The sequence below is a fragment of the Narcine bancroftii genome, chromosome 12 (assembly GCF_036971445.1).
Source record: "Narcine bancroftii isolate sNarBan1 chromosome 12, sNarBan1.hap1, whole genome shotgun sequence".
Classification (NCBI taxonomy): Eukaryota; Metazoa; Chordata; class Chondrichthyes; order Torpediniformes; family Narcinidae; genus Narcine; species Narcine bancroftii.
In genome coordinates, this window is record NC_091480.1 from 35,940,382 (window position 1) to 35,961,770 (window position 21,389).

A 21,389-nucleotide genomic window follows, 5' to 3' on the forward strand; every position below is an offset into this window, starting at 1 on the left:
TTTTCGTTTAGGACACTCCCAAAACATATGAATCAGAGAGGCCTCAAAGAGTTTATATTTATCACGTAATGGATTAACATCAGAATAAAAATTAGATAGTTTAGCTTTGGACATATGCATTTTATATACCATCTTAAATTGTATTAAACAATGTTGTACACAGAGTGAAGAATTATTAATCAGATCAAGCATGGCTTTGTTGGTATTGATATATTCAAATCTCGTTCCCATTCATCCTTAAATCCCCTCCCTGAACATGTTCTTAGATCCATCAAATTATCATAAATAATTACTATCAATCTACTATGAGAAAATTTTAAATCAAAATGTAAATGAAGCATATTCGTTTTGGAAAATCCAATGAAAATTAGAAAGTTTAGACTGATCAAAATGCCCAAGTTGTACTTACCTAAAAAAAAATGCCTGTTAGGAAGGTTGAATTTAATGATTAGTTGTTCAAATGAAGCAAAATTACCTCCAATGTACAGATCCATAAAACTTTTTATACCGAATCAAACCCACTCCTTGAAACCTGAATCCAAAGATAGAGTGTTGAAAAAGTTGTTTCTTTATAATAGGGCTAGCAAGAGAAACTTTGAGATCGCCAAATAATTTCCTAAATTGTGCCCAAATTCTCAGCCTATGTCTTGTATCGGCTTATCTGTCAATTTTGAAAAGGAAAAGGGTAAAGAAGAATGTAGAGCTAAATGTTTAGAAAAGCTCAGTTCCATTTCTACCCAAGAAGGATGATCCTTTGAGGTATCAACATGTAATAGTAATAATAATTTTCACATAGTGACTGTCCAACAGTAATATATAAAATTTGGAAGAGATAAGCCCCCATTCCTTTGGGTCATTTGAAGATAGGCCATATTTATAAGGGGCAGTTTACCTTGCCATACATATGAGGAAATCATTGAATCCAGTCAATTAAAATAAATTTTAGGAATTAAAATTGGTAAAGATTGAAACATATACAAAAATTTAGATAAAATGTTCATTCTAATTGCACTAATACATCCTTGTCATATGCAAGAGTAACCATCCCGAAAACAACTCTTTAGTCTGATTAATTAACCCTGAATTTTTTTCTTTCAATACTTTTTTACAACTTCTTATGTTTCCCAAATATTTGAATTGGTCTTTAACTATTTTAAAAGGGAAATTAGCATAGATTGCTGAAAGCCCTTTTATAGGCAGTGGTTCACTCTTATGAAAATTTATTTTATACCCCGAAAACTGACTAAGTTGAGCAAATAAAATTAATATACTTGGTAAAGATATCTCAGGGTTGGTAATAGAAAGTGTGACAAATTATAGATGTGATTTTGGGAGATAAATTGGGGCAGGGCTTTTAGTGTAGGTCACATACAAACATTTCAAAACAGATCTCATTTAAAATACTGGAGCTCTGCTCGTGCTAGATAGACCAGCTGCGAATGCCTTTGCAAAAGCTTTGGGGAGTGCCCAAAGGACTTCACTAATGGATTGTTGTTTTGAAAAGCAACAGAGGGAAGAACTCGGAAGAGTAGGTTCAGAGCTGCAGGCTGTCTGGGAGTGCTGCTTGCTGTTCTAAGAGGGTCATGTGGTTTTTTTGCAAGCTGAAAGAAAGTAAAACAGGCTTTTCACTGAGAAAGAAAGAGAGAGAGAGAGAGAGAAAGAGAAAGAGAGAGAGAGAGAGAGAGAGAGAGAGAGAGAGAGAGAGATCAGTTCTACAGTTTTACAGTCAGCAGCAGGATCAGGACAAGTTAGCAAGCTTAGTGGAAAAATCCCCATTTGGAAGACGGGTTGTGAGTGCTTAGTTCAGCCTGGTCAAAGCCCTTGTGGTCCAAACAAGAGGAGAGGACTGGCTGCCTAATGTTTCACTTGAAATAAGGGAAACAAAAAGGAACTCAGTGATGACCTGAAAGAAAGAGGTTGTCATCTGAAAAACCCTGATGGGGTAAGTTTCTTTGGTGAGACCCTAAAGTGGCTGATTAAAAGGAATCAGTTGTGGGTGTCCAGCGAACAACAAATCTCTCTCTGAAAACCAACAAGAATCTTCCTGAGTGGTAATCATTTACCTTTCCAGCACCAAAACCTGATGAAATTCATAAATGTCAAATTCTGTGCATAGTATAAGAATTGCCTGCAACCTGTAAACTTGAAGGAATAAGAAATGAGATTGGACTGTGAATCAAAGAACTTTTCTGAACTTATACACACATTACATACATGTGCACTTAGGATTAGAAGGGGGCTAAGTTAGGTTAGTTAAGCTAATAGTGATATGTTCAAGTGTGATTCTGTTTTCATGTTTAAATATAATTAAAATAAACTTTTGTTTAAGTAACTGTTTGTGTTGGTTATCTACTGCTGCTGGGTTTTGGAGTCCTCTGGGCTTGTAACAAGAGCAAAAGATCATCTGCATGAAAGGAGACTATAAGTTTGATTTCCTTTCTAATTATACCACTAAAATCTCTACTATTACACAGAGCAACTGTGAGAGGTTCCAAACTCAAGTCAAAGAGCAAAGGGTTTAAGGGGCAACCTTGTCAAGTTCCCCAATAAATCCAAAAATAATGTTGATTGTAGTGAATTTGAATGTATTGAGTAGCACTAGGGGATAAATACAATAAATGAATCCATTTGATAAAAATTAGACCAAATTTAAATTTCTTTAGAGTGGCATATATTCCCAATCTCATCAACCAAATGCATTTTCAGCATCCAATGAGAGAACACATTCAGTCATTGGAATAGAAGGTAAATATAAAATATTCAATAATCGATGCATATTACAATAAGAATAATGATTTTCAATAATACATGTCTCATCAGTATTGATGATTAATGGTAAGATATTCTATATTCTTTGGGCAAGGACTTTAGAAAAAATCATTTCTACATTAAGCAATGAAAAGGGTCCATTGGAAGCACACTCAGCTGGCTCCTTCCCTTGTTTAAAAATAAGAGATATACTTGCTTCATTAAAAAAGGAAGTTTCCTGAATCATCATTTGGAAAAAGATTTATAGAATTCAACTGGATATCCATCTGGTCCAGGGGCTTTACTAGATTGCAATGAGGAAATAGCAATTAAGCAATTCCTTGAGAAATTGGTGCTTCCAGACTTGAGCATTTATCCTGCGAAATGGTTGGTAAATTCAAATGATATATATATATTCTCTTTCTAAGGAGATCGTGGAACATGTGGTATCTCTAGATGCAGAGAAGGATGGAATTATTTAGAAAAATTAATTTTGGGGCTAGCTTTATTCAATGGATTAAATTCTAAATTTCTCCCCCTCTGTATGCATTCTGACTAATTTTTAGAATTCTGAACCATTTAAACTCCAGTGTGGAATGTCATTTCTGTCCATTGCTTTTTGACTTGGGCTCTAGAACCCTTACCTATCACTTTCCTAGAATCCAATGATATTACTGGCATTTTTAAGGAAGGCACTGCCCAAAAAGTTTTGCTTTATGCTGATAATTTTTTTGCTTTTTATTTCTAATCTTGAGACTTCATTGTCTTCTATAGTTTGTTTACTTTCTCATTTTAGTCATTTTTCTGATTATAAGTTAAATTTACATAAAAGTGAACTCTGAATAATTTGGCACCAATCTTCCTTTTAAAATTGTAAATCAATTTACTTATTTGGGTGTGACAATGACTAAGAATAATAAATATCTATTTAAATAAAATTTTCTCAATTTCATAAAACACATGAGAGAGGTGTTATCAAACTGGCCGCCCCTTTCTTTATTGTTAGTTGGTTGAATCAGCTCCATTAAAATGAATAAAATTACCTAAATTTATATACCTATATATCTTTTTCAGGCTTTGCCTCTTTTCATTCCAGTCTTTTTTTTTTAATTTCTTGACTCGATATTACCTTCTTATATATGGAAGAATAAATGTCCTCGCCTAAATAAAGTTCACCTTCAAATATTAAAAAGAATGGAGGTTCAGCCCTACCAAACTTTAGGTTCTATTACTGAGCAGTCAATATATCAAATCTTTTGTTTTGGTCATGTTATATTAACTGTGAAGACTGTCAAATATGGGTGCCTTTGGAATCTAATTCTGCTACAAAATTTTCTATTATTTTTTTTCTTCTAGGATCCACACTTACCTTATCTTTAAATAAATTAACTGACAATGTGACAGTTAAATATACTTTGATTCAGTTCAGAAACCATTTCGATCTATTGAGATTTTCTCTTTCTAGTCCGATTTTTCCTATTTATTTGAATCTTCCACAATTGACATAGGTTTTAAAGAATAGTATAGATTAGGCATTAAGTGTTTTAAAGATCTATTTATTGAAGGGAGTCTCACTTCTTTTGAACAACTGTCAGTTAAATATAGCTTACTAAATACTCTTTTTTTTTGATTATTTACAGATTAGAGAATTTTTGCAATCTCAATTACATACATTTCCTAAGAACTTTGATAAGAATTTAATAGATATAATTTTTAATTTGAAAACTGTTTATATTGGTTCAATATCTAACATTTATGACATGTTGCTGAGAATAAAAAAGGCTCCTTTGGATAAAATGTAAAAAGCCTGGGAGCAGGATCTTCACTTTTCAATCTCTGAAGAAACATGGTATGTAATTTTTAAATTGGTTAATGTCTCATCTTTATGTGCTCACCACTCCCTCCTATAATTTAAAGTTGTCCATAGGGCCCATGTCCCAAGTCAAATTATCTCACTTTTATGTGGATGTATCTCCTTGTTGTGATTGATGCAACAGTGGAGATGCTTCACTAATTCAGATGTTTTTGACATGTTGGGAAATACTAGAAGGAAGTATTTCAAACTTTTTCTGTACTTTTTAAAGTAAATTTTAAGCCCAATCTTTTAACTGCTTTTTTAGGTTTTGTTGGAGTGAGAGGCATAGCTTTAATGGCATCAGATTTGCATCTATTAGCTTTAATTTGTCTTATGGCGAGGCGGGTTGTGTTGCTTAGATGGAAGGACATTGTTTCGCCTACTCACTCAATGGTTATGTGACATTGTCATGTTTACATTTACAGAAGACTCGATGCTCAATATCTGATTTGAATTTAAAATTTCAAACACTGATTTGAATTTCTTTCAAAATCTCTTGATTTGGTATTAATGCAGAGGTGTTGACTTATAAGGTAAATGATTACTGAGGCAGGGAATTCTCTTTTTTTTTCTCTTTGCCAAACAGGTTCGATTTTGCTAGTGGGATGAGATTTTTTAAATATAATAAACTTTTTCTCTAATATATTTTGTTTGATTAAGAATACGGGATTCTGTGGACGAAATAGTTTAATCTGAGTGTAGTGTTTTCTGCACTTTTCTTTTTAAAAAATATATATCCTTAGGTACTCTGAATTTTTTTGACGTGGCATTTCAATCCATAAACATGTTGAAAAAGAAGATAAAGCTCCTGGAACTTGGAGCAAAAACAGCAGGTCAGGCAGCACCTGTGAAGGAAATAGAAAGTCAATGTTTTGGGTCGAGACACTTCATCAAGACTTATTTCGAGAAAAAGAGTGATATAAAGACCCACAGATTTGTGGTATTTCTCTTTTGGGTCCATATTTGTCAACTGCTTCTTGGTGTGACTGAGGGGTGACCTGAATTAGCAGCCCTGCCAGTGAGTTTGGGCTAATGATGTTTAACATTTTAGAGATACATTTAGAGAAAAATCCCATTTTCTGTTTGATGAAAACAGTCATGTGCTCCGCAATTTCATCAGAACCACATAAAGTTCAGTTCATTGCTCAATTGCCACTCGGTTTTATTTTCTTTTAATTTATACACACACCCCGGTAACCCGCACAACTCATTCTTTTATACAAATAACATCTTTTAATTGGATTTACAGGGAAATATGGTGGAGAAATGCACGAGAATAACACTAGCCTTCTTAAAGAATTACTTACATAAAAATGAATTCAATTCAGGCCAGTCTACAGAGTTTTACCGCTGCTGAAGCAGTTTTGAGGTGGTCATTGTATCTCATTATACAACCAATGGTCAGAACATCTAGTGTGGAGGTAGAAGAATATCAAGGGACTCTCCGCCTCTTCACTACAAATAGGAAATAGCAGGGTTTTGCTTTACAGACTCGTCTGACAGATGGTAGCACGCCTGACAGTGTCCACTCCCATGGGAATGACTCAAGTCAGGAGTCACATTTCAACGCCCGGTGCCACATTTGACAGCTCAGCTTCGGGTAACATTTAGGAGCCCTCGCTTGCACCTAATCTTCAGCCAGCAGTCAAACGCTGGTCTCTGCACCTTCCGCGATCTCCAGTCAGGCAGACAGAGGTGAAGCCGCTGGGTGAAATGAGCGTCCCATGATGGCAGAGGGACTCGGATGTCACTCATTCCCAGCGCATCAGCTGTCCGGCGCCGGGGACATCTCGCCGCTCCCGCTCCAGTCTCAGTCCAGAAATCTTTGCTGATAAGTTTGCCCCAGTTGCAGCCTGGCCCCGTGCTTTTGATTTCCGTGGCGGTTGTCAGCAGGTCGCCCACAGAGTTGGCAGCGCCGTGAGGCTGCAGGTGTCAGTCAGTCTTTGCGCTGCGCCCGCGTGGGCTGAACTTCCGACCCCTTTGTCTGGGCTGAAGATTATGATTTTGGTTTTTATTTCATTCACCCTTTGAGTGGATAATAACCTATTACTGAGACGAGACGTGGAGAAACTCCCGGGGAGAAATCCAGAAGGAGGATCTAATGGAAGATCAAACCAAAGGTAGAGAATCGCAGAAAAGGAGCTGAGTTGGAGCGAAACCGATATCTGAGGTCAGACAGGAGATACGTGAACGTGAGGAGCCAAGAGAGGGGGGAAAAAAAATCAGAAGTATGACAGGACGAATCTAAAACGGGGCTGGACGGCAAAAGGAGCGAAATCCGCCCCGGGCAAATGGGGAGATAAGAAGGCGAGCGGATCCAAGGAGCTCACGGAGAGTAGTTTGAAGCTGGTGAGACTGGAAGGGAGGGAACACGATCAAGTCCGCAGTGAAGTCCGGGAATGTGCGGGGCGGGTGCCGGCGAAAGGGTCGGAGCTGTCCCCATCAGCGAGTGTTCGGGCTTTGTCGCTGTCCTTTCAGCACCACGCTGGCTCTCGGCGCCGTCAGAGATTTCACCCAGTCAGGAAAGTTTTTTAAAAAAAGCAAATACTGATTGTGTGTGTGTTTGGTTTAGAAGAGATATCAGCCACTGCGATAGGACCATGAAGAGGTCCGAAACACCAGCGGAGCTTGTCTCTCCAAGATGCTGTCTGTGAAGAGCAAAATGAATTCTTCACAAAGCTCTCCCTTCCCGCACCACTTGCCGGCGGCGGAACCTTTGGTGAGAAATAATCTTTCGTTGGTCGTGCACGAAGATTTCGGCAACTTGGAGAATATTTTGCTAACCATCCGAGAGCCTTCTACTATCGCCCTAACAGCAATGTACATTCTATCATTCATTGTTGGCTTCGTTGGAAATGTTATGTCTATCAAAGTACTGACGAGTAAGAGGAATTCCAGGGTATCCGGGGTGAGCGCGACTCGCAGCCTGTTAATAAACCTTGCCGTCTGCGATCTGATGGTAGTCTGCGTGTGTATGCCCACAACTCTAGGTTACCAGATCTACAAAGCCTGGATTTACGGCGACTTTATGTGCAGAGCGGCTCCTTTCAGCCAGGCCGTCTCTGTCTCGGCCAGTGTCCTCAGCATCACCGTTATAAGTGTTAACAGGTACTATAATGTTCACAATCCGTTAAATGCTAGATCATTCTTCACCTGGAAAAAAATCTTTTGGACCATTTTCGTCGTGTGGTTGCTGTCATCTGGTATCTGCATGCCTCTTATCTTTATGAACAAGTTGGAAGAGATTGACCCCACATTTGGGGTTCCATTTTGCACTGAAGTTTGGTCTCAAGTCACACTGAAGCAGACCTACAACTTCATCCTCTTCTGTGCCCTTTATGGTCTTCCCGTGCTATTTAATCTGGTGATTTGCTTTCTGACTTGGCGTAGATTGTGGAACACACCCAGTCATTTCAAGAAGTGTGACACCAGGAGCCAAGCTCTTCCAGCTTCGAGACTTAAGATCCGTAAAAAGATCGCTAAAATGGTGGTGGCTTTGGTGATTCTGTTTGCCCTTTCGTGGTTGCCCTTCTATGTGGTAGATATCTGGCTAGATTTCAACTCTGAAGAGGCTTCAAAGGGCAATGAGGCATCTTCGGAGTGGATCATGCATTTTAGACCATTTGCCCAATGGCTTGGACTCACCAATTCTTCTCTCAACCCAATTTGCTATTGTTTTGTTGGCGACCTGTACAGATCAGCCAAGGAAATGAAAAGCAAATACAGAAGAACATTGATTTCTCTCTTCAACTATTCTCTATCTGAAGGCTCCTCAAGGTCATCCATCCCCAAATTACTTTCCTACAAAGAATCGTCTCGTACATCTACAAAAGAATTTAATTTCATTGAGTCTAAGGAGGGGAAGTTTAAGGGCTGTTGCCCATCTGGAGATATTTGTGAGACATCACTGAGCACATGCCACCCTGTTCCAAAATTCACTGTTGAAATTGGCAAAAGTGATGTAAAGCAAACAAATAGATAGTTGCCTTGTATATAAATCATAGAAATGTATAAAAATAATTAACACCTTGTCACCAACTAATCCATTGCTGTCATTTTCTTTTTAACAGTAACATAAATCCAACACAGATGTGAATAATTGGCTTTGTTCAATAACCTCTGAATAACCTGTACAGGGTTATATAAAGCCAAAGATTATGACATATGTAACTCCATCATTCTCATCTTAGAAAATACAATTTTATTCATGATTAACCATCTAACTCCTTTCCTGTATAATGTTCTTTTGTGACTCTGTTTCCTCTGTCTGACTTTGGAAACCAAGTTTGTGTTAGTTCTGAGAGGCCTTCATTTTCTCCCCCATACGGTCAGCCTTCAAGCACTACTCTGTACAGTTAGCCTTTTGAACATGACAAAAGGATCACATATGCTACTTTTGCATGGAGGTACACACTTCCCAGGACAAATTTATGTCTGGCCAGTGAGAATGCTAACACCCTTCCCCTCCCCCCCCCCCCCCCCCCACTTCTGATACACTAAGATCAATTATGACTCCCTGGCTACTACTGTGTGAGATGAGCTCAAGTAACTTGGCATGCTAATGAACTAGTATCATTTGTCTGTAACAAAAAAACACTGTAGAGGAACCCAGTGGTTTGAGCAGCATCTGTGATGGGAAAGGAATTGTCAAAGTTTCAGATTAAGACACTCCATCAGCCCTGAAATGTTCACAATTCCTTTCCTCCCACAGATGCTCCTTGACTTGCTGAATTTCTCCGGCAAGTTGTTTCTTGCACCGGATTCCAGCATCTGCCACCTCTTCTGTCTGTTTGGCTCAATGTTCCAAATATAAATCTTTTGCAAGTCCAGTTCACACTGAAATCTCGAAAACACAGAGAATGTAAGAAATTAATGCACTTTGACAACCATGGTGTTACACATCTATAATGGCTATATTAATAACATGCATCTTTATTCATTTAATCTTTTTGAAGGAGACTTCACATTGTGTGGCTTTAGTGAGAACAGAGTTATTCACTCAGATGCTCTTGCATTTCTAACTATTACATAGAAAGGGGAAATATGCATTTTAAAATAAGTAGCATGCATTATGTTCCTCCCTTTGTTCTTGAAAATATATTTATGGCTCAAAATCTTTAGATCCCATATTCAGCATGGCACCTTGTCCAGATGAATCAATTTCATAATTGTTGATGTGGGAAGGGAGATGACTTATAGCTGTCTGTAATTCTGCTCTTTTTAATCCCAAATATCCATGCATTTTCCAGCAAGAATAATTATTAGAGACTCAAACCTTGGATGAGTTCCCCCTTTAATCAAAATATCCAATGCTTGTTTCACCTCTCCAGCCTCTGTGGGCGACAATAAGCTAATTCTATAAATACTGTAAATGCATCAGATCGGTACCACTATATCAAAGTTTAGCATAAAATGACTTTAGCAGATAAAAGGCTGATCACAGAAGTAAAACGCCAGGAAAGCCCGCGAGGGAAGCTCAGTACTAATGAAGTTTATGCCTGAACTGAAATGTCACAGAGTCATGACTGTATTTATTGAAATTGGTCATGAAATTTGGACTTTTCCCCTATAAATCAATGTTAGTGGATACTCATTACAATTGTTGCTCCTGCTGGGACAATTCAAAGCAAAAGCACCAAAAAAGATCAAAATAGGATGGACATTTTGCATTTTGGTTCCAAATCTCGGCTGAGTTAAATGGTAATAAATATAATAAGTGACTTGGTTAATTAACATTTCTAAATGGATAGTCCATCGACTAAAAGGTGGCTTTTTATGAGTCTCTTTTGGTCTGTTTCTCCTTATTTCTTTCTGCAGTCCACTCTATAGTCTTCTCCTTTACTCTTTATGATCCCAAAATAATAGTGCGAATGATTTTCTGCATCTCTCATGTCAAATAATTTCTTAATATTTCTAACCTTATGCCTATCTTTCCATTTCCATTCTCTCTCAGTTCTCACAGTATGTGTTTGCTTATAGTAATTAAAAAGCAAATGACACTGGACAAGGAAGATTTTGCTTCCTGAACACTTTAGGGTGAATTTTATGGATTTTGGGCTGCCAGTCATGAAAATAACCTTAAAATATTCCTATCCCATCCTGCGTTTTAGTCTTAACCTATTTTTGTGATCTCCTATCATATTTTAAGTCTACTTCGAGCATACAAACCCTTGAAGTCATTAAAAATTCATTTTCTGCATTTGCACTTGGACTTTTTCCCCACTGATCTTGGTGCAGTTAGTGATGAACATGATGAAAGGTTTTACCAGGACATTGTGACCATGGAAAAGTGGTCAGGACAATTGGAATCCATCAATGCTGGCCGTCTATTGTTAGAAACTGACACAAGAGGCATCAGATGCTGAGTACAAATAAAAATAGGCAGCAAGACATTTTTAGGTCAGTTGAACTAACGCAATATGTCAGCAAAATAATGCGATTAAATATGCTAAATTCAATAAAAGCTAATTCAATGTTCTTCAACTTTTTATGTGACACAGCAAGTCTGAAATTGCCCTTGTATTTAGCTTGAAATTGTCAATCATAATCCCAAATTTTCTTTCAGGAAGCAAACCTTTTTAAAAAATTGTTATCCAGTATAAGTGGAGATGGTGCAAATCTGTAGTTAAAAATAGAAATAGCTAGAAATGTTCAACCAGTCAGGCAGCATTTGCTGAAAGGCAAACAGCATTAAAATTTCAGATCTATAAGTTGTATCGGGATCTGAAACTTCAACTCTGCTTCTCTTTCCACAGATGCTGCCTTACTTAGAACAGAGAACAGAATACCACTGTACGGTCCCTTCAGACCAAGATGTGTCAACCCGTAAAAACCCATTTCACCATCAATCTAACCCTTCCTAACCTCACAGCTCACAATCCTCTATTTTTATTGCACCCATGTGCCAATCTAAGAGTCTTTGTTTTAACCTGTGGAGTATTTGCCATATGGAATGTTCATTGCAGAATGTCTGCTGTAAAGTCTAATGTCATGTTTGTAATTTCTTAATCTAATTCATCTGGAAATATATGTGGCCACATATATCTGAGGATATGTAAGATAATGTGAAGCAAATGGAAATGTCTGTTCTGAGAGATTACTACCCTGAGGTTGAAGACAAAATCTTATCGCTGTCAGTTTACCTTCCGATTTCATGTAGATTTTGCAAAAGAACGTCAAATAGACTGCTGTTTAATTGTGATAATCATGGCAGAAACACAGTTATTTTGATTGGGCTTTTGTTATATCTACATCCTTGTAAAATGCAATGATATCCAACCAAAGGCAAAAGATTACATCAGCCACACAAAATTCCTACCAACAATTGCAATAAAGGCACACAACAAATGTATTGATTCCAAAATTAATAGGTGTCATCAGGTTTACATATCAAACAAAAGAACACAGAACACAAAATAGCAATTCTGTTCTGTCATAAATATAATTAGTATTGCATTCTCCTTTGGGGCATTTTTGGCCGACTAAACCTTCCAAACTTAAAGCAGGAACACACAGTTCTCAGGAAGTCTGTAAACTGCTCATTCTACTGAGTTAGTTATGCTTTTAGTATTGACACAAAATTCATTTGAAGTAAGAACACCAGCTGTTCATCAATCAGTGCTAACAATATTTCTTCACGTTTAACATGGGAGAATCCACAATTTATTCAGGCAAGCCTTCTCCAAAAAAGGGTCATTTTGAACCGTGTACTCTCATTCCTGCCACCTGAAGTTTCCCTCAATATAACTTGAAGAAATTCTAAAGGACAATTAGTGAGACAGTCAATGAACTGTTATCTTCTTGCAATGTCTGTATCAGTAACTGGGCACACTAAATAAGTTCTTAAGGTTTCCTATTCTTTAAAATACTGAATTTAAATGTCTTTCAGATGTTTAATTATTTTTTCCAATCAGTTTTATTACAAAGAAATAACTGCTTTTTAATAATTTAGCTAAGCTATGAGTAAAATCAGTTTTAGATTATGCCTTCAGACTGAATAGGTCAGCTGCACTGCATTAGTTTTTAATTTAAAAAAAATTCATTTGGACATAGAGCATGGCAACAGGCCATTTTGACCCTTGAGTCTATGCCACCCAATTCCACCCCCAGTACATTTCAAACAGTGGGAGGAAACTGGAGCCCAAGGGAAAAACCCACGCAGTCACGGGGAGAGCATACAAACTCCTTACAGACAGCACGGGATTCAAACCCTAGTCCTGATTGCTGTCACTGTAAAGGCTAACCATTATGCCAGTCGGGCACCAATTATACGTGGCTTCACTTGCACCATATCAGACATGTGAAGCCAGAAAATAAATGGAACTTGGTTCCCCTTCCTAGAATTTACCCTTTTAAGGTCACATACAAAAACAAGCTGTGGTTTCTCCTATATTAAATGTGGCTTTTGTTTTAGCATGGAATGGCTGTTGTATTTAAAGATATTTAAATATTAAATATTTAAGTATTTTATATCATGTGAAATAATGTTTTGTAACCTGAAGTATATAACTTCTTATCTCCATCTAGAATCAACAAAATGATATGGCACAGGGGCCAATCATTTGGTCCATCTGGATGTAATGCATTGTTCTTATATATAAAAATTCCAAAATCCCAGCGTGACATTGGTACCATAAGCTACAAATGTCTTCCTGTAAGTGAAGGGATAGAAATAAGGGCCTTTGCACCATTAATATTATTTTTGTCAGGTCTGTGTAATTCTGAAATCTTGTCCACCCTGCATGGTTGTACATGTACTAATTTATGTCATATTATATGATTGTAATATTATGGACCAATGTAATAACCATTCAGACAATGTGATCCCATTTATCAATGCAGTATCCAGCACCTATGGGGATTGGGTAGATGCCGAATAAGTGAATTTTCTGGTTTCTTGAGATTGCATGTTGTGTGCTTGGCCATCTAACAGCAAGGTGCACCAATTTTAAACCTGTATTTTTTACCTGTTTATTTTCCCCAATTTTTTTTGTCAGTTGCTTGAAGCTGCCGGTTGCTTGAATTGAGGATAGCTGAGGTTTTACTGTACCTTTTCAGACAAAATGATGCCTTTCCAAGGGGAATAGATTAAAATGGAAGCTTTCAGCGATGTTTATTGCAGGTCTCTGACTGGTCCTTTCAAAATATGGGTGCTATATTGATAGATAGTGGATCACATTAACACAGCTGAAATGCAAGAAGTTCTGGAACCTGCAGACCACTTGCAAAAGGTTGACAGATATTATTACAAGTTCTGAACAGTTTTGTTTCACATTGGATTTGAGTGCTAAACTAACAGTTTAAATATCTGGGTATTGTTCCATATCGAAGTAGTTCAATTTTACATCCCAGTGATATTGGTTCATATCAGTTTGAACAGTGGAAGATGATATCACTCTGTAACATTCAATATCTGTAAGTGATGTGAAAATAAAACATTTCTGTTTTGAGTCTAAGAGTTTATTGTCATACGCATAAGAGAAACACCAAAATTCTTTCTTGCTACAGCATACACAGGTACATCAGATACACCGATTACGATAGTATAAATGACCACATCAGGACCTGAGATGGAAATAATAATAAATATGGTAGGTTAGATAAATAAAAATTCACCAATGCAAAAAAAATGTAAAGATTCTTTTCTTTTTAAAGTATTTTTATTGGTGTTTATGTTATAAATAATTAAATTTATATTTGTAAAATAATATTCAAGAGAAATAAAAAGAATTATTATAAAAAAACCTTTTCATGATTAAAAATAAAATCATATTAAAGAGATAGAATTTAACCACACACACAAAAAACCCCAAAAGAAAAAGAAACACTTTTTATAACCAAAACGCCCTAGCACAAAGAAAGGTTAAAAGTTAACAATAGGCAACAATTTGGGAATGGTCAACACCGCAGCCAAGTTTCAGAACAACCCTCATTCTTAAGATTGGGATAACAGTCCATAAATGGCCCTGGTGTAGCCGGCCAAGCGACCGCGCGGTTAGACGGGCTGAATCACCGCCCCAGTCCGCCGACTCAAGACGGTGTGGGTCCCCTACACCGCCGAGGAGAAGCCCGCGGTTGATGCTACGCATTGCCCAGGGGAACCCCCCCCACTTCTGGGTGTCGCACCACCGGCCAGGGTGTGGCGCCGCAATGGGCTAACGTTACTTCCACGTCACTGGAAGTGGGTGTTCCCTTATGCACAGTGCGAGGAATTCAAATAATAAGGTCAGTTACTGGTTCACCCTCGCACCATGCGGACGTCTCATGATTCCGTAGCGCTGCCGTACCAGACTCTACAGTAGTGACACCGACGGTTCCAACGTCTTTGGAACCCTCAGCGAACGTGACAGGATGCAGGATACTGTTACCACTACAGTCGCAGCGGCTGTTACCAATGTGGTGGGCATGCATTTGCCGCCCTTCTGGGAAAACCAGCCCAGAAACTGGCTGCAAATGGCCGAGTCACAGTTTCACATCAGAGGCATTGTTTCAGAAGATACCAAGTTCTGGTATGTCATCAGCGCTCAGGACCCTGTCAATGCAGTTCGTGGTGAACCCTCTCATGGAGACTGAGTATATGAGCTATTCCAGCATTTTCTCTTCAATTCCCTGGAACTCAGCCAGCACGGGTATGCAGTTCACATCTTAATTATGCAGGGCCTGGGCAATAGGAACCCCTCCGAGCTCATGCATGAAATGGTGACCCTGTCAGACTGTTTCCTTTTCGAGGCCCTGTTCTTTTCCAAGCTGCTGGTACATGTCTCCTCGGCAGTTTCCGACATGGATTTCAGCGCCCCACACCTGGTAGACAAGGACTTATCTGCACCCCACAGCAGAACTCCTTTCATGTACAGCCGGTCTACGCTGCTGCCTCAACAACCCCACTGGAGCCCCTAGTAGTGACCGCAGTACAACCACAATGCGAGAAACAAAATAAATACTGCTTCTATCACTGCAGATGGGGCCGAAACGCCCAGCGGTGCACCTCCCCCAGTGCTCCTACCCCACCGCCAAACTAAACACAGCGACGGGAAACAGGCAGGCCAGCTGCCAATAGTGGCCTCAGTGGTTGGTGGTCTTAATTGGTGTTCTTAAAGGCCTACTCTACCTCAGAGACCAATGAACAAAGAGGGACTTCCTAGTCGATATGGGCACAGAAATCAGCCTTGTCCCGCCGATGTATTTTGAGACCAAACACAACCCCAAGGGCCTCCCACTATAATCGGCCAACGGCTCCTCCATCTCGAGCTACAGAACCTTTCTGGTCACAATCCACACAGCAGACATGGTCTTCCAGTGGAAGTGGACAATCACAGCCATGGGACAGGCCCTACTGGGGGTGGACTTCCAATGGGCACATGAAATTTTGGTGGACATGTCGAGATGCCGGTTGGCGAATGCTACCACTTTCCAGTCATACCCCCTTACCCTTCGGCAGTGCCCTTTTCTGCCATTATAAGTCCATGCCTTGGACTTGCCTAGTATGCCTGCCTACTGGCCAAATATCCGGCTCTACTTGCGCCCAATTTCCACAACGTCAAGCCACCACATGGCATGGAGCACCACATCAATTCCCGCCAGTGCAAGCACGGGCCCAGTGCCTCCCACAAGACAAACTCCAGCAAAGGCCAAGTTCACCGCCAAGGAGGAGCTGGGTATTGTTTGCCATTCAAACAGCCCCTGAGCCTCTCCACTCCACATGGTACAGAAGAGCTCCAGCGGCTAGTGCCCATGCAGTGACTACATGTGGCTGAACGACACTACAGTCCCAGACAGATACCCTATCCAACACGCCAGGACTTTACCACAAGGTTCCAAGGCTGCCAAATATTTTCAAAGGGTACCACTAGATCCCGGTGCATCCCAGCGACATCTCAAAATTAGCCATCATCACACCCTTTGGCCTTTTCGAGTTCCTACGGATACCGTTCAGGCCGAAGAACGCAGCCAAGACATTCCCGTGGCTAATGGACGTGGTCAGCAGGGACCTGACTTCATCTTCGTCTACCTGATGACATCCTCATCACCATCAGCGACACCAGCACTCACAGGACGCATCTGACCCGCCTTTTCAACAGGCTGCAGCAGTTTGGCCTCACGGTGAACCCAGCCAAGTGTCAGTTCGGCCTAGAGACAATCGACTTCCTGGGACATCACATCACACCAGAGGGAGCCACACTGCTGCTAGACAAGGTAAAGGCCATCCAGAACTTTCCAAACCGAGCATGATTAAAGGCCTGTAGGAATTCCTGAGGATGGTAAACTTCTATCATTGCTTCGTCCCAGGAGCAGCCACACTCATGCAACCCCTGTTCGACTCCGTCAAGCTCAGTGACAAGACACCACAGAACCATTTCAAACCACTGACGAAGGCCACAGTCCTGGTACATCCAGACTCAACCTCCCCCTTGGCCCTTACAACAGATGGGTCGGACAGAGCAGTGAGTCCACGAGCAGAGGCACTCCCTGGCCTTCTTCAGCAAAACATCTCTAAGCTCAAATACAACGTGTTCGACCATGGGCTGTTGGTCCTATACTTGGCGATATGACACTTCCAGTACATGTTAGAGGGAAGGGTCTTCACCACCAACACAGACCACAAACTACTCTCCTACTCGCTCAGCAAGGTCTCAGACCCATGGCTGTAGAGGCCACAGCGTACACAACCAAGTCGCAGGCAAGTCCAACATGGTGGCCGACACGTTATCCAGACCCATGATCACTGCAACCTCGGGGGAGGGGGGGCTCTACACCACCCAGCTGGCCTAGGACCAGGTGGAGGATGTGGACATCACCAGCCTGAAGGCCAGCAATTTCTGACCCTCACCATGAGGCCTGTCTCTTCTGTGCGAGGTATCCACAGGGTTCTCCAGACCCATCCTACCCACAACCTGGTGACAGCTGGTTTTTCACCAGATCCACAGGTTGTTCGATCCCTCCATCAGGTCCATGGTCCTCTTGCTGTCCAACAAGTTCGTGAGGCATGGCTTCCACCATGACATGACCCTGTGGGCTAAAAGCTGTTTGCAATGCCAATGTGCCAAGGTGCACAGACACACCAAAGCCCCACCCCAGACTTTTGAGCTGAAGCAGAGCCAATTTGAGCGTGTCCACTCAAATACCCTTGCCCACTCCCCGTGAGCCAGGGTATGCAGTACCTATTCACAACAATTGATAATTTTACCCATTGGCCGAAAGCCATACCCCTACCCAGGTGCAACACAGAGATTCCCCAGAGCCTTTTTATCCATCTCAGTCACATGATTCAGAGTCCCGACCCGCATTACCTTGGACCGAGGGGCCTGTTCACTTCCTCGCTCTGAGCTAACCTAACTAAGTTCTGCGGCAGCCAAGTGCATCACACCACAGCCTACCACCCTTAGGCAAATGGCCTGGTCAAGCGTTTCCACCACCACCTGAAGGCAGCCCTGAAAGTTCAACTGCATGGTCTGAATTTGGCGGATGAGCTACAGTCGGTGCCCTTAGGTATCCATACAGCACCAAAGGAAGACCTACCAGCCTTATCCGCCGAGATGGTGTATGGTTTCCCACTTACCATTCCCGGGGTCATTCACTTCAACCCCCCCACCCACCCTGGCCCACAGCCCAGTGTCTTAGACGTCTTCTAGAGGTTGAGGATGCAAGCAGGTAAACAGGTGCCCCTGCCACCATCCCGACACAGCTCTCTAACCTGCCACATCCCCGCAGACCGACAGTCCACCGACTATGTCTTCGTGTGGAGAGGACAGCAAGGAACATCCCTACAGTGTCCCTATGAAGGCCCATTCAAGGTGCTGCAGAGAGATGTTGTCATGTTTACACTGGACAGGACAGATTTGCAATCGACTGTCTCAAGGCAGTGCACCTGGACTCAGACCTTCTGGCACCAGAACTCCCCAGGTCAGGTGCAGAGGCCGAATGCCCAGAGACTGTATGGTCTACCGTAACCTGTTCAGAGGGCGGTGGCGATTCTGGGGAGGGGGTGGTGTAGCGGGCTGAGTGACTGCGCATTTAGATGGGCCGAATCCCTGCCTGAGTCGGCCGACTCAAGATGGCATGGGTCGCCCTTCACTCCTGAAGAGAAAGCCTGCAGTTGATGCCACGTGTTGCCCAGGGGAACTCCCCACTTCTGAGTAGCACACCGCTGGCCAGGGAGTGATGCCGTGATGCGCTAACATCACTTCCGGAAGCCGGCGCACACATCACCGGAAGTGGGTGTTCCCTTATGCGCAGTGTGAGGAATTCAAATAATAAAGTCAGTTACTGGTTCACTCTCGCACCGTGTGGACGTCTCTTGATTCCGTACCAGACGCTACCCCATGTCTTTTGGAAGTTACTATTTGAATCTTTGATGGCATATTTCATTTTTTTCTAAACTTAAACAAGACATCATTTCACTTCACAATTGTGTGTGTGTGTGTGTGAGTGAGTGAGTGTGTGTGTGTGTGTGTGTGTGTGTGTGTGTGTGTGAGTATAAAACATCATTATTATCATCGATTCTCAAGTTCAAATTGGAGCTTTGCTCTCTTATTGCTCTATTCAGATTATTTCAAAAATGTGAAGATTCAATGGTGCAGACAGATCCTTTGATAAACTACTACAGTTACAATATGCAATATATTTTTATTGACAAATTTCAATATAACATTCAGAAATGCAACTCAAAGAATAATTCCAATATCTTGAATATTTTTATACTCTCAACTATATACATTTTATATATTTATTTAAGGGCAGCGCAGTTGGGCTCGCGATTAGATCAATGCCTTTACAGCACCAGCGATCAGACCTGGGGTTCGAATCATGTGTTATCTGTCAAGAACTTGTACGTTCTTGTGTCTGCCCTGGGTTTTCCGCAGGGGCTCTGATTTCCTCCCACCATTCGAAATGTAGGTTAATTGGGTGTAAATTGGACGGCACAGCTCTTGGGCTGAAATGGCCTGTTAGCGTGCTGTATGTCTAAATTTAAAATAACATTTAATTGAAAGTCACATGTAAGAGATTTGTCAAATCAAGAACTCTCAAAAAACAAGTCATCAAATTAATTATTGCTAATATATTTTTAACTTGAAAAGTTGCACATTTGATGGTTCACTGGTTGTGAGCAGCATTGCCTCTGAGTGTGTATGTGTGTTCATGACAAACTGCTCTCTGACATTTGTGTTGGAAAGTCGATTAAACTCACATCGAAGTAAAAGCTTCATGGATAAAATAATAGAAATGCCTTCGAGGAAGATGGTGAGAGGAGATATTGAGCAAGAAACAAAGGTAGAAGTCAATGTGGAAAATTGTCAATCCATCGCACGTAGGTGCGTCAGAGAAAGTAGAAACTATGAGGCAGGGCAGGAACTTCCTGAGGAGATCATTTTCTGAGCAGCCAGTGCCAAGGACCAAATGAATGTTCTTTAAAACAAGACAAATAGGATGAATTATTAAATGAAAGGATAAGACAGTTGTGATATTGAAAGGACTTCCAGGAACTAGCCCAAAAGTAATCATTATCCCGTTAGAATAGTCATTTACAGTATTCACTTCAAAGGAGGCTTACACGTGTTTAAGATTGCTGTTTGCAAATTTGGCATGCCCTGAATGTTGGCTGCTCATTGTTAAGGGGAACAGTAAAAATGTGCCCTAAAGGGCCTTACCTGAATATGAAACCAGAAGAAATGGATGGTCCCCTGACTCTGAACTAATTGCTCTATGTTCGATATAGATTGGGAACCAAATATTGGGTATATCCAATCAGGTTCAGAGGAGTATTAATATTGAATTATAATAACACTGCTGTTCTATTCATTTTCTACTCAGAACACGCCACAAAAGTGGAGAAATTTCATCCTAACATTGTACAAGAAAGGATCGTTTATTTTTCTGCTTGAGAATGCTTTGTTTCTACCAACTGATGTCTGTGAGTGATTTTTTTTTTAACATAGAGAAGATGTTGAAATCCAGCTACCACACTGACTTGACTTATTTATGTGAGTGTGAACCATTGTGTGGCTCAACTACATTTGAATGTGAGTAGACATCTGTGCAAACGTTCATGTCTTTACATTGACCCCTGCTCCAGCAACCTGTTACATTTGCACAGTCATCTACTAGCACCCCAAATCATTCTACCATGCAGACATGTGCTCACACTCACAGATCATCACAAGGATATACTCTTCCCCACTCTTCACTATATTCATTCTTCATCACTAATCTTCTCTGACCAATTCCTTCCCTTTCTTCATTCTTCTTTCCAAGCCCCTAGTTACTGACTAGTTCTCTTTCTGGACAATCACTCCCACTAACAGCTCTGTCTTCCCTTCCCATTTGATCTCCCATTACCCACTAATCTTCCTCAACATTACCAGCTCTCCCATTCCCCCCTGCTCTCCTTCATGCCTGTGTCCTACTCCCCTCTTCTCTCCCTCTCATTTGAGTGCTTTCAGCATCCTTATTCTCTCTCTAATTGGCACCTTCCTGCTTTTCCACTGATATATGTGTGTGCATCTAGCTGGGAACAACACCTTTCAATTCCTCCTGGTTTTCATGAGCTAAGTTACTAGCCTGCCCATCTACTATTGTGAGGGAAGACAATCTGATATTACAAGTAGTCCCCAACTTATGACCATAATCAGGACGAAAGGATCAGTCATATCCCGAATTTTGCCTGTGGCGTACCGGTCCTAAAGTAAACATTTTAATTAAATGTTGTATTTGATAAACTATAATAGGCATGTAAGAGCCAAAATGTGCATACTTACTTTGTTAGTCAGCATCCCGGGACCTTAGGCTGGGT

The 21,389-nt window shown here is 40.7% G+C and overlaps 1 protein-coding gene across 1 annotated transcript; it reads left to right on the plus strand.

Annotated features, from left to right (window-relative positions):
* Nucleotides 1–7,244: 7,244 nt before the first annotated feature.
* Nucleotides 7,245–8,585, plus strand: LOC138746597 (QRFP-like peptide receptor). Its single transcript, XM_069904888.1, has one exon. It carries the CDS (start codon nucleotides 7,245–7,247, stop codon nucleotides 8,583–8,585), a length of 1,341 nt encoding a protein of 446 aa, XP_069760989.1.
* The last annotated feature ends 12,804 nt before the right edge of the window (nucleotides 8,586–21,389 follow it).

What these genes read in the sequence shown, in the direction of transcription:
- LOC138746597 (XM_069904888.1), top strand. Translation starts at nt 7,245, where the DNA reads ATGCTGTCTGTGAAGAGCAAAATGAATTCTTCACAAAGCTCTCCCTTC.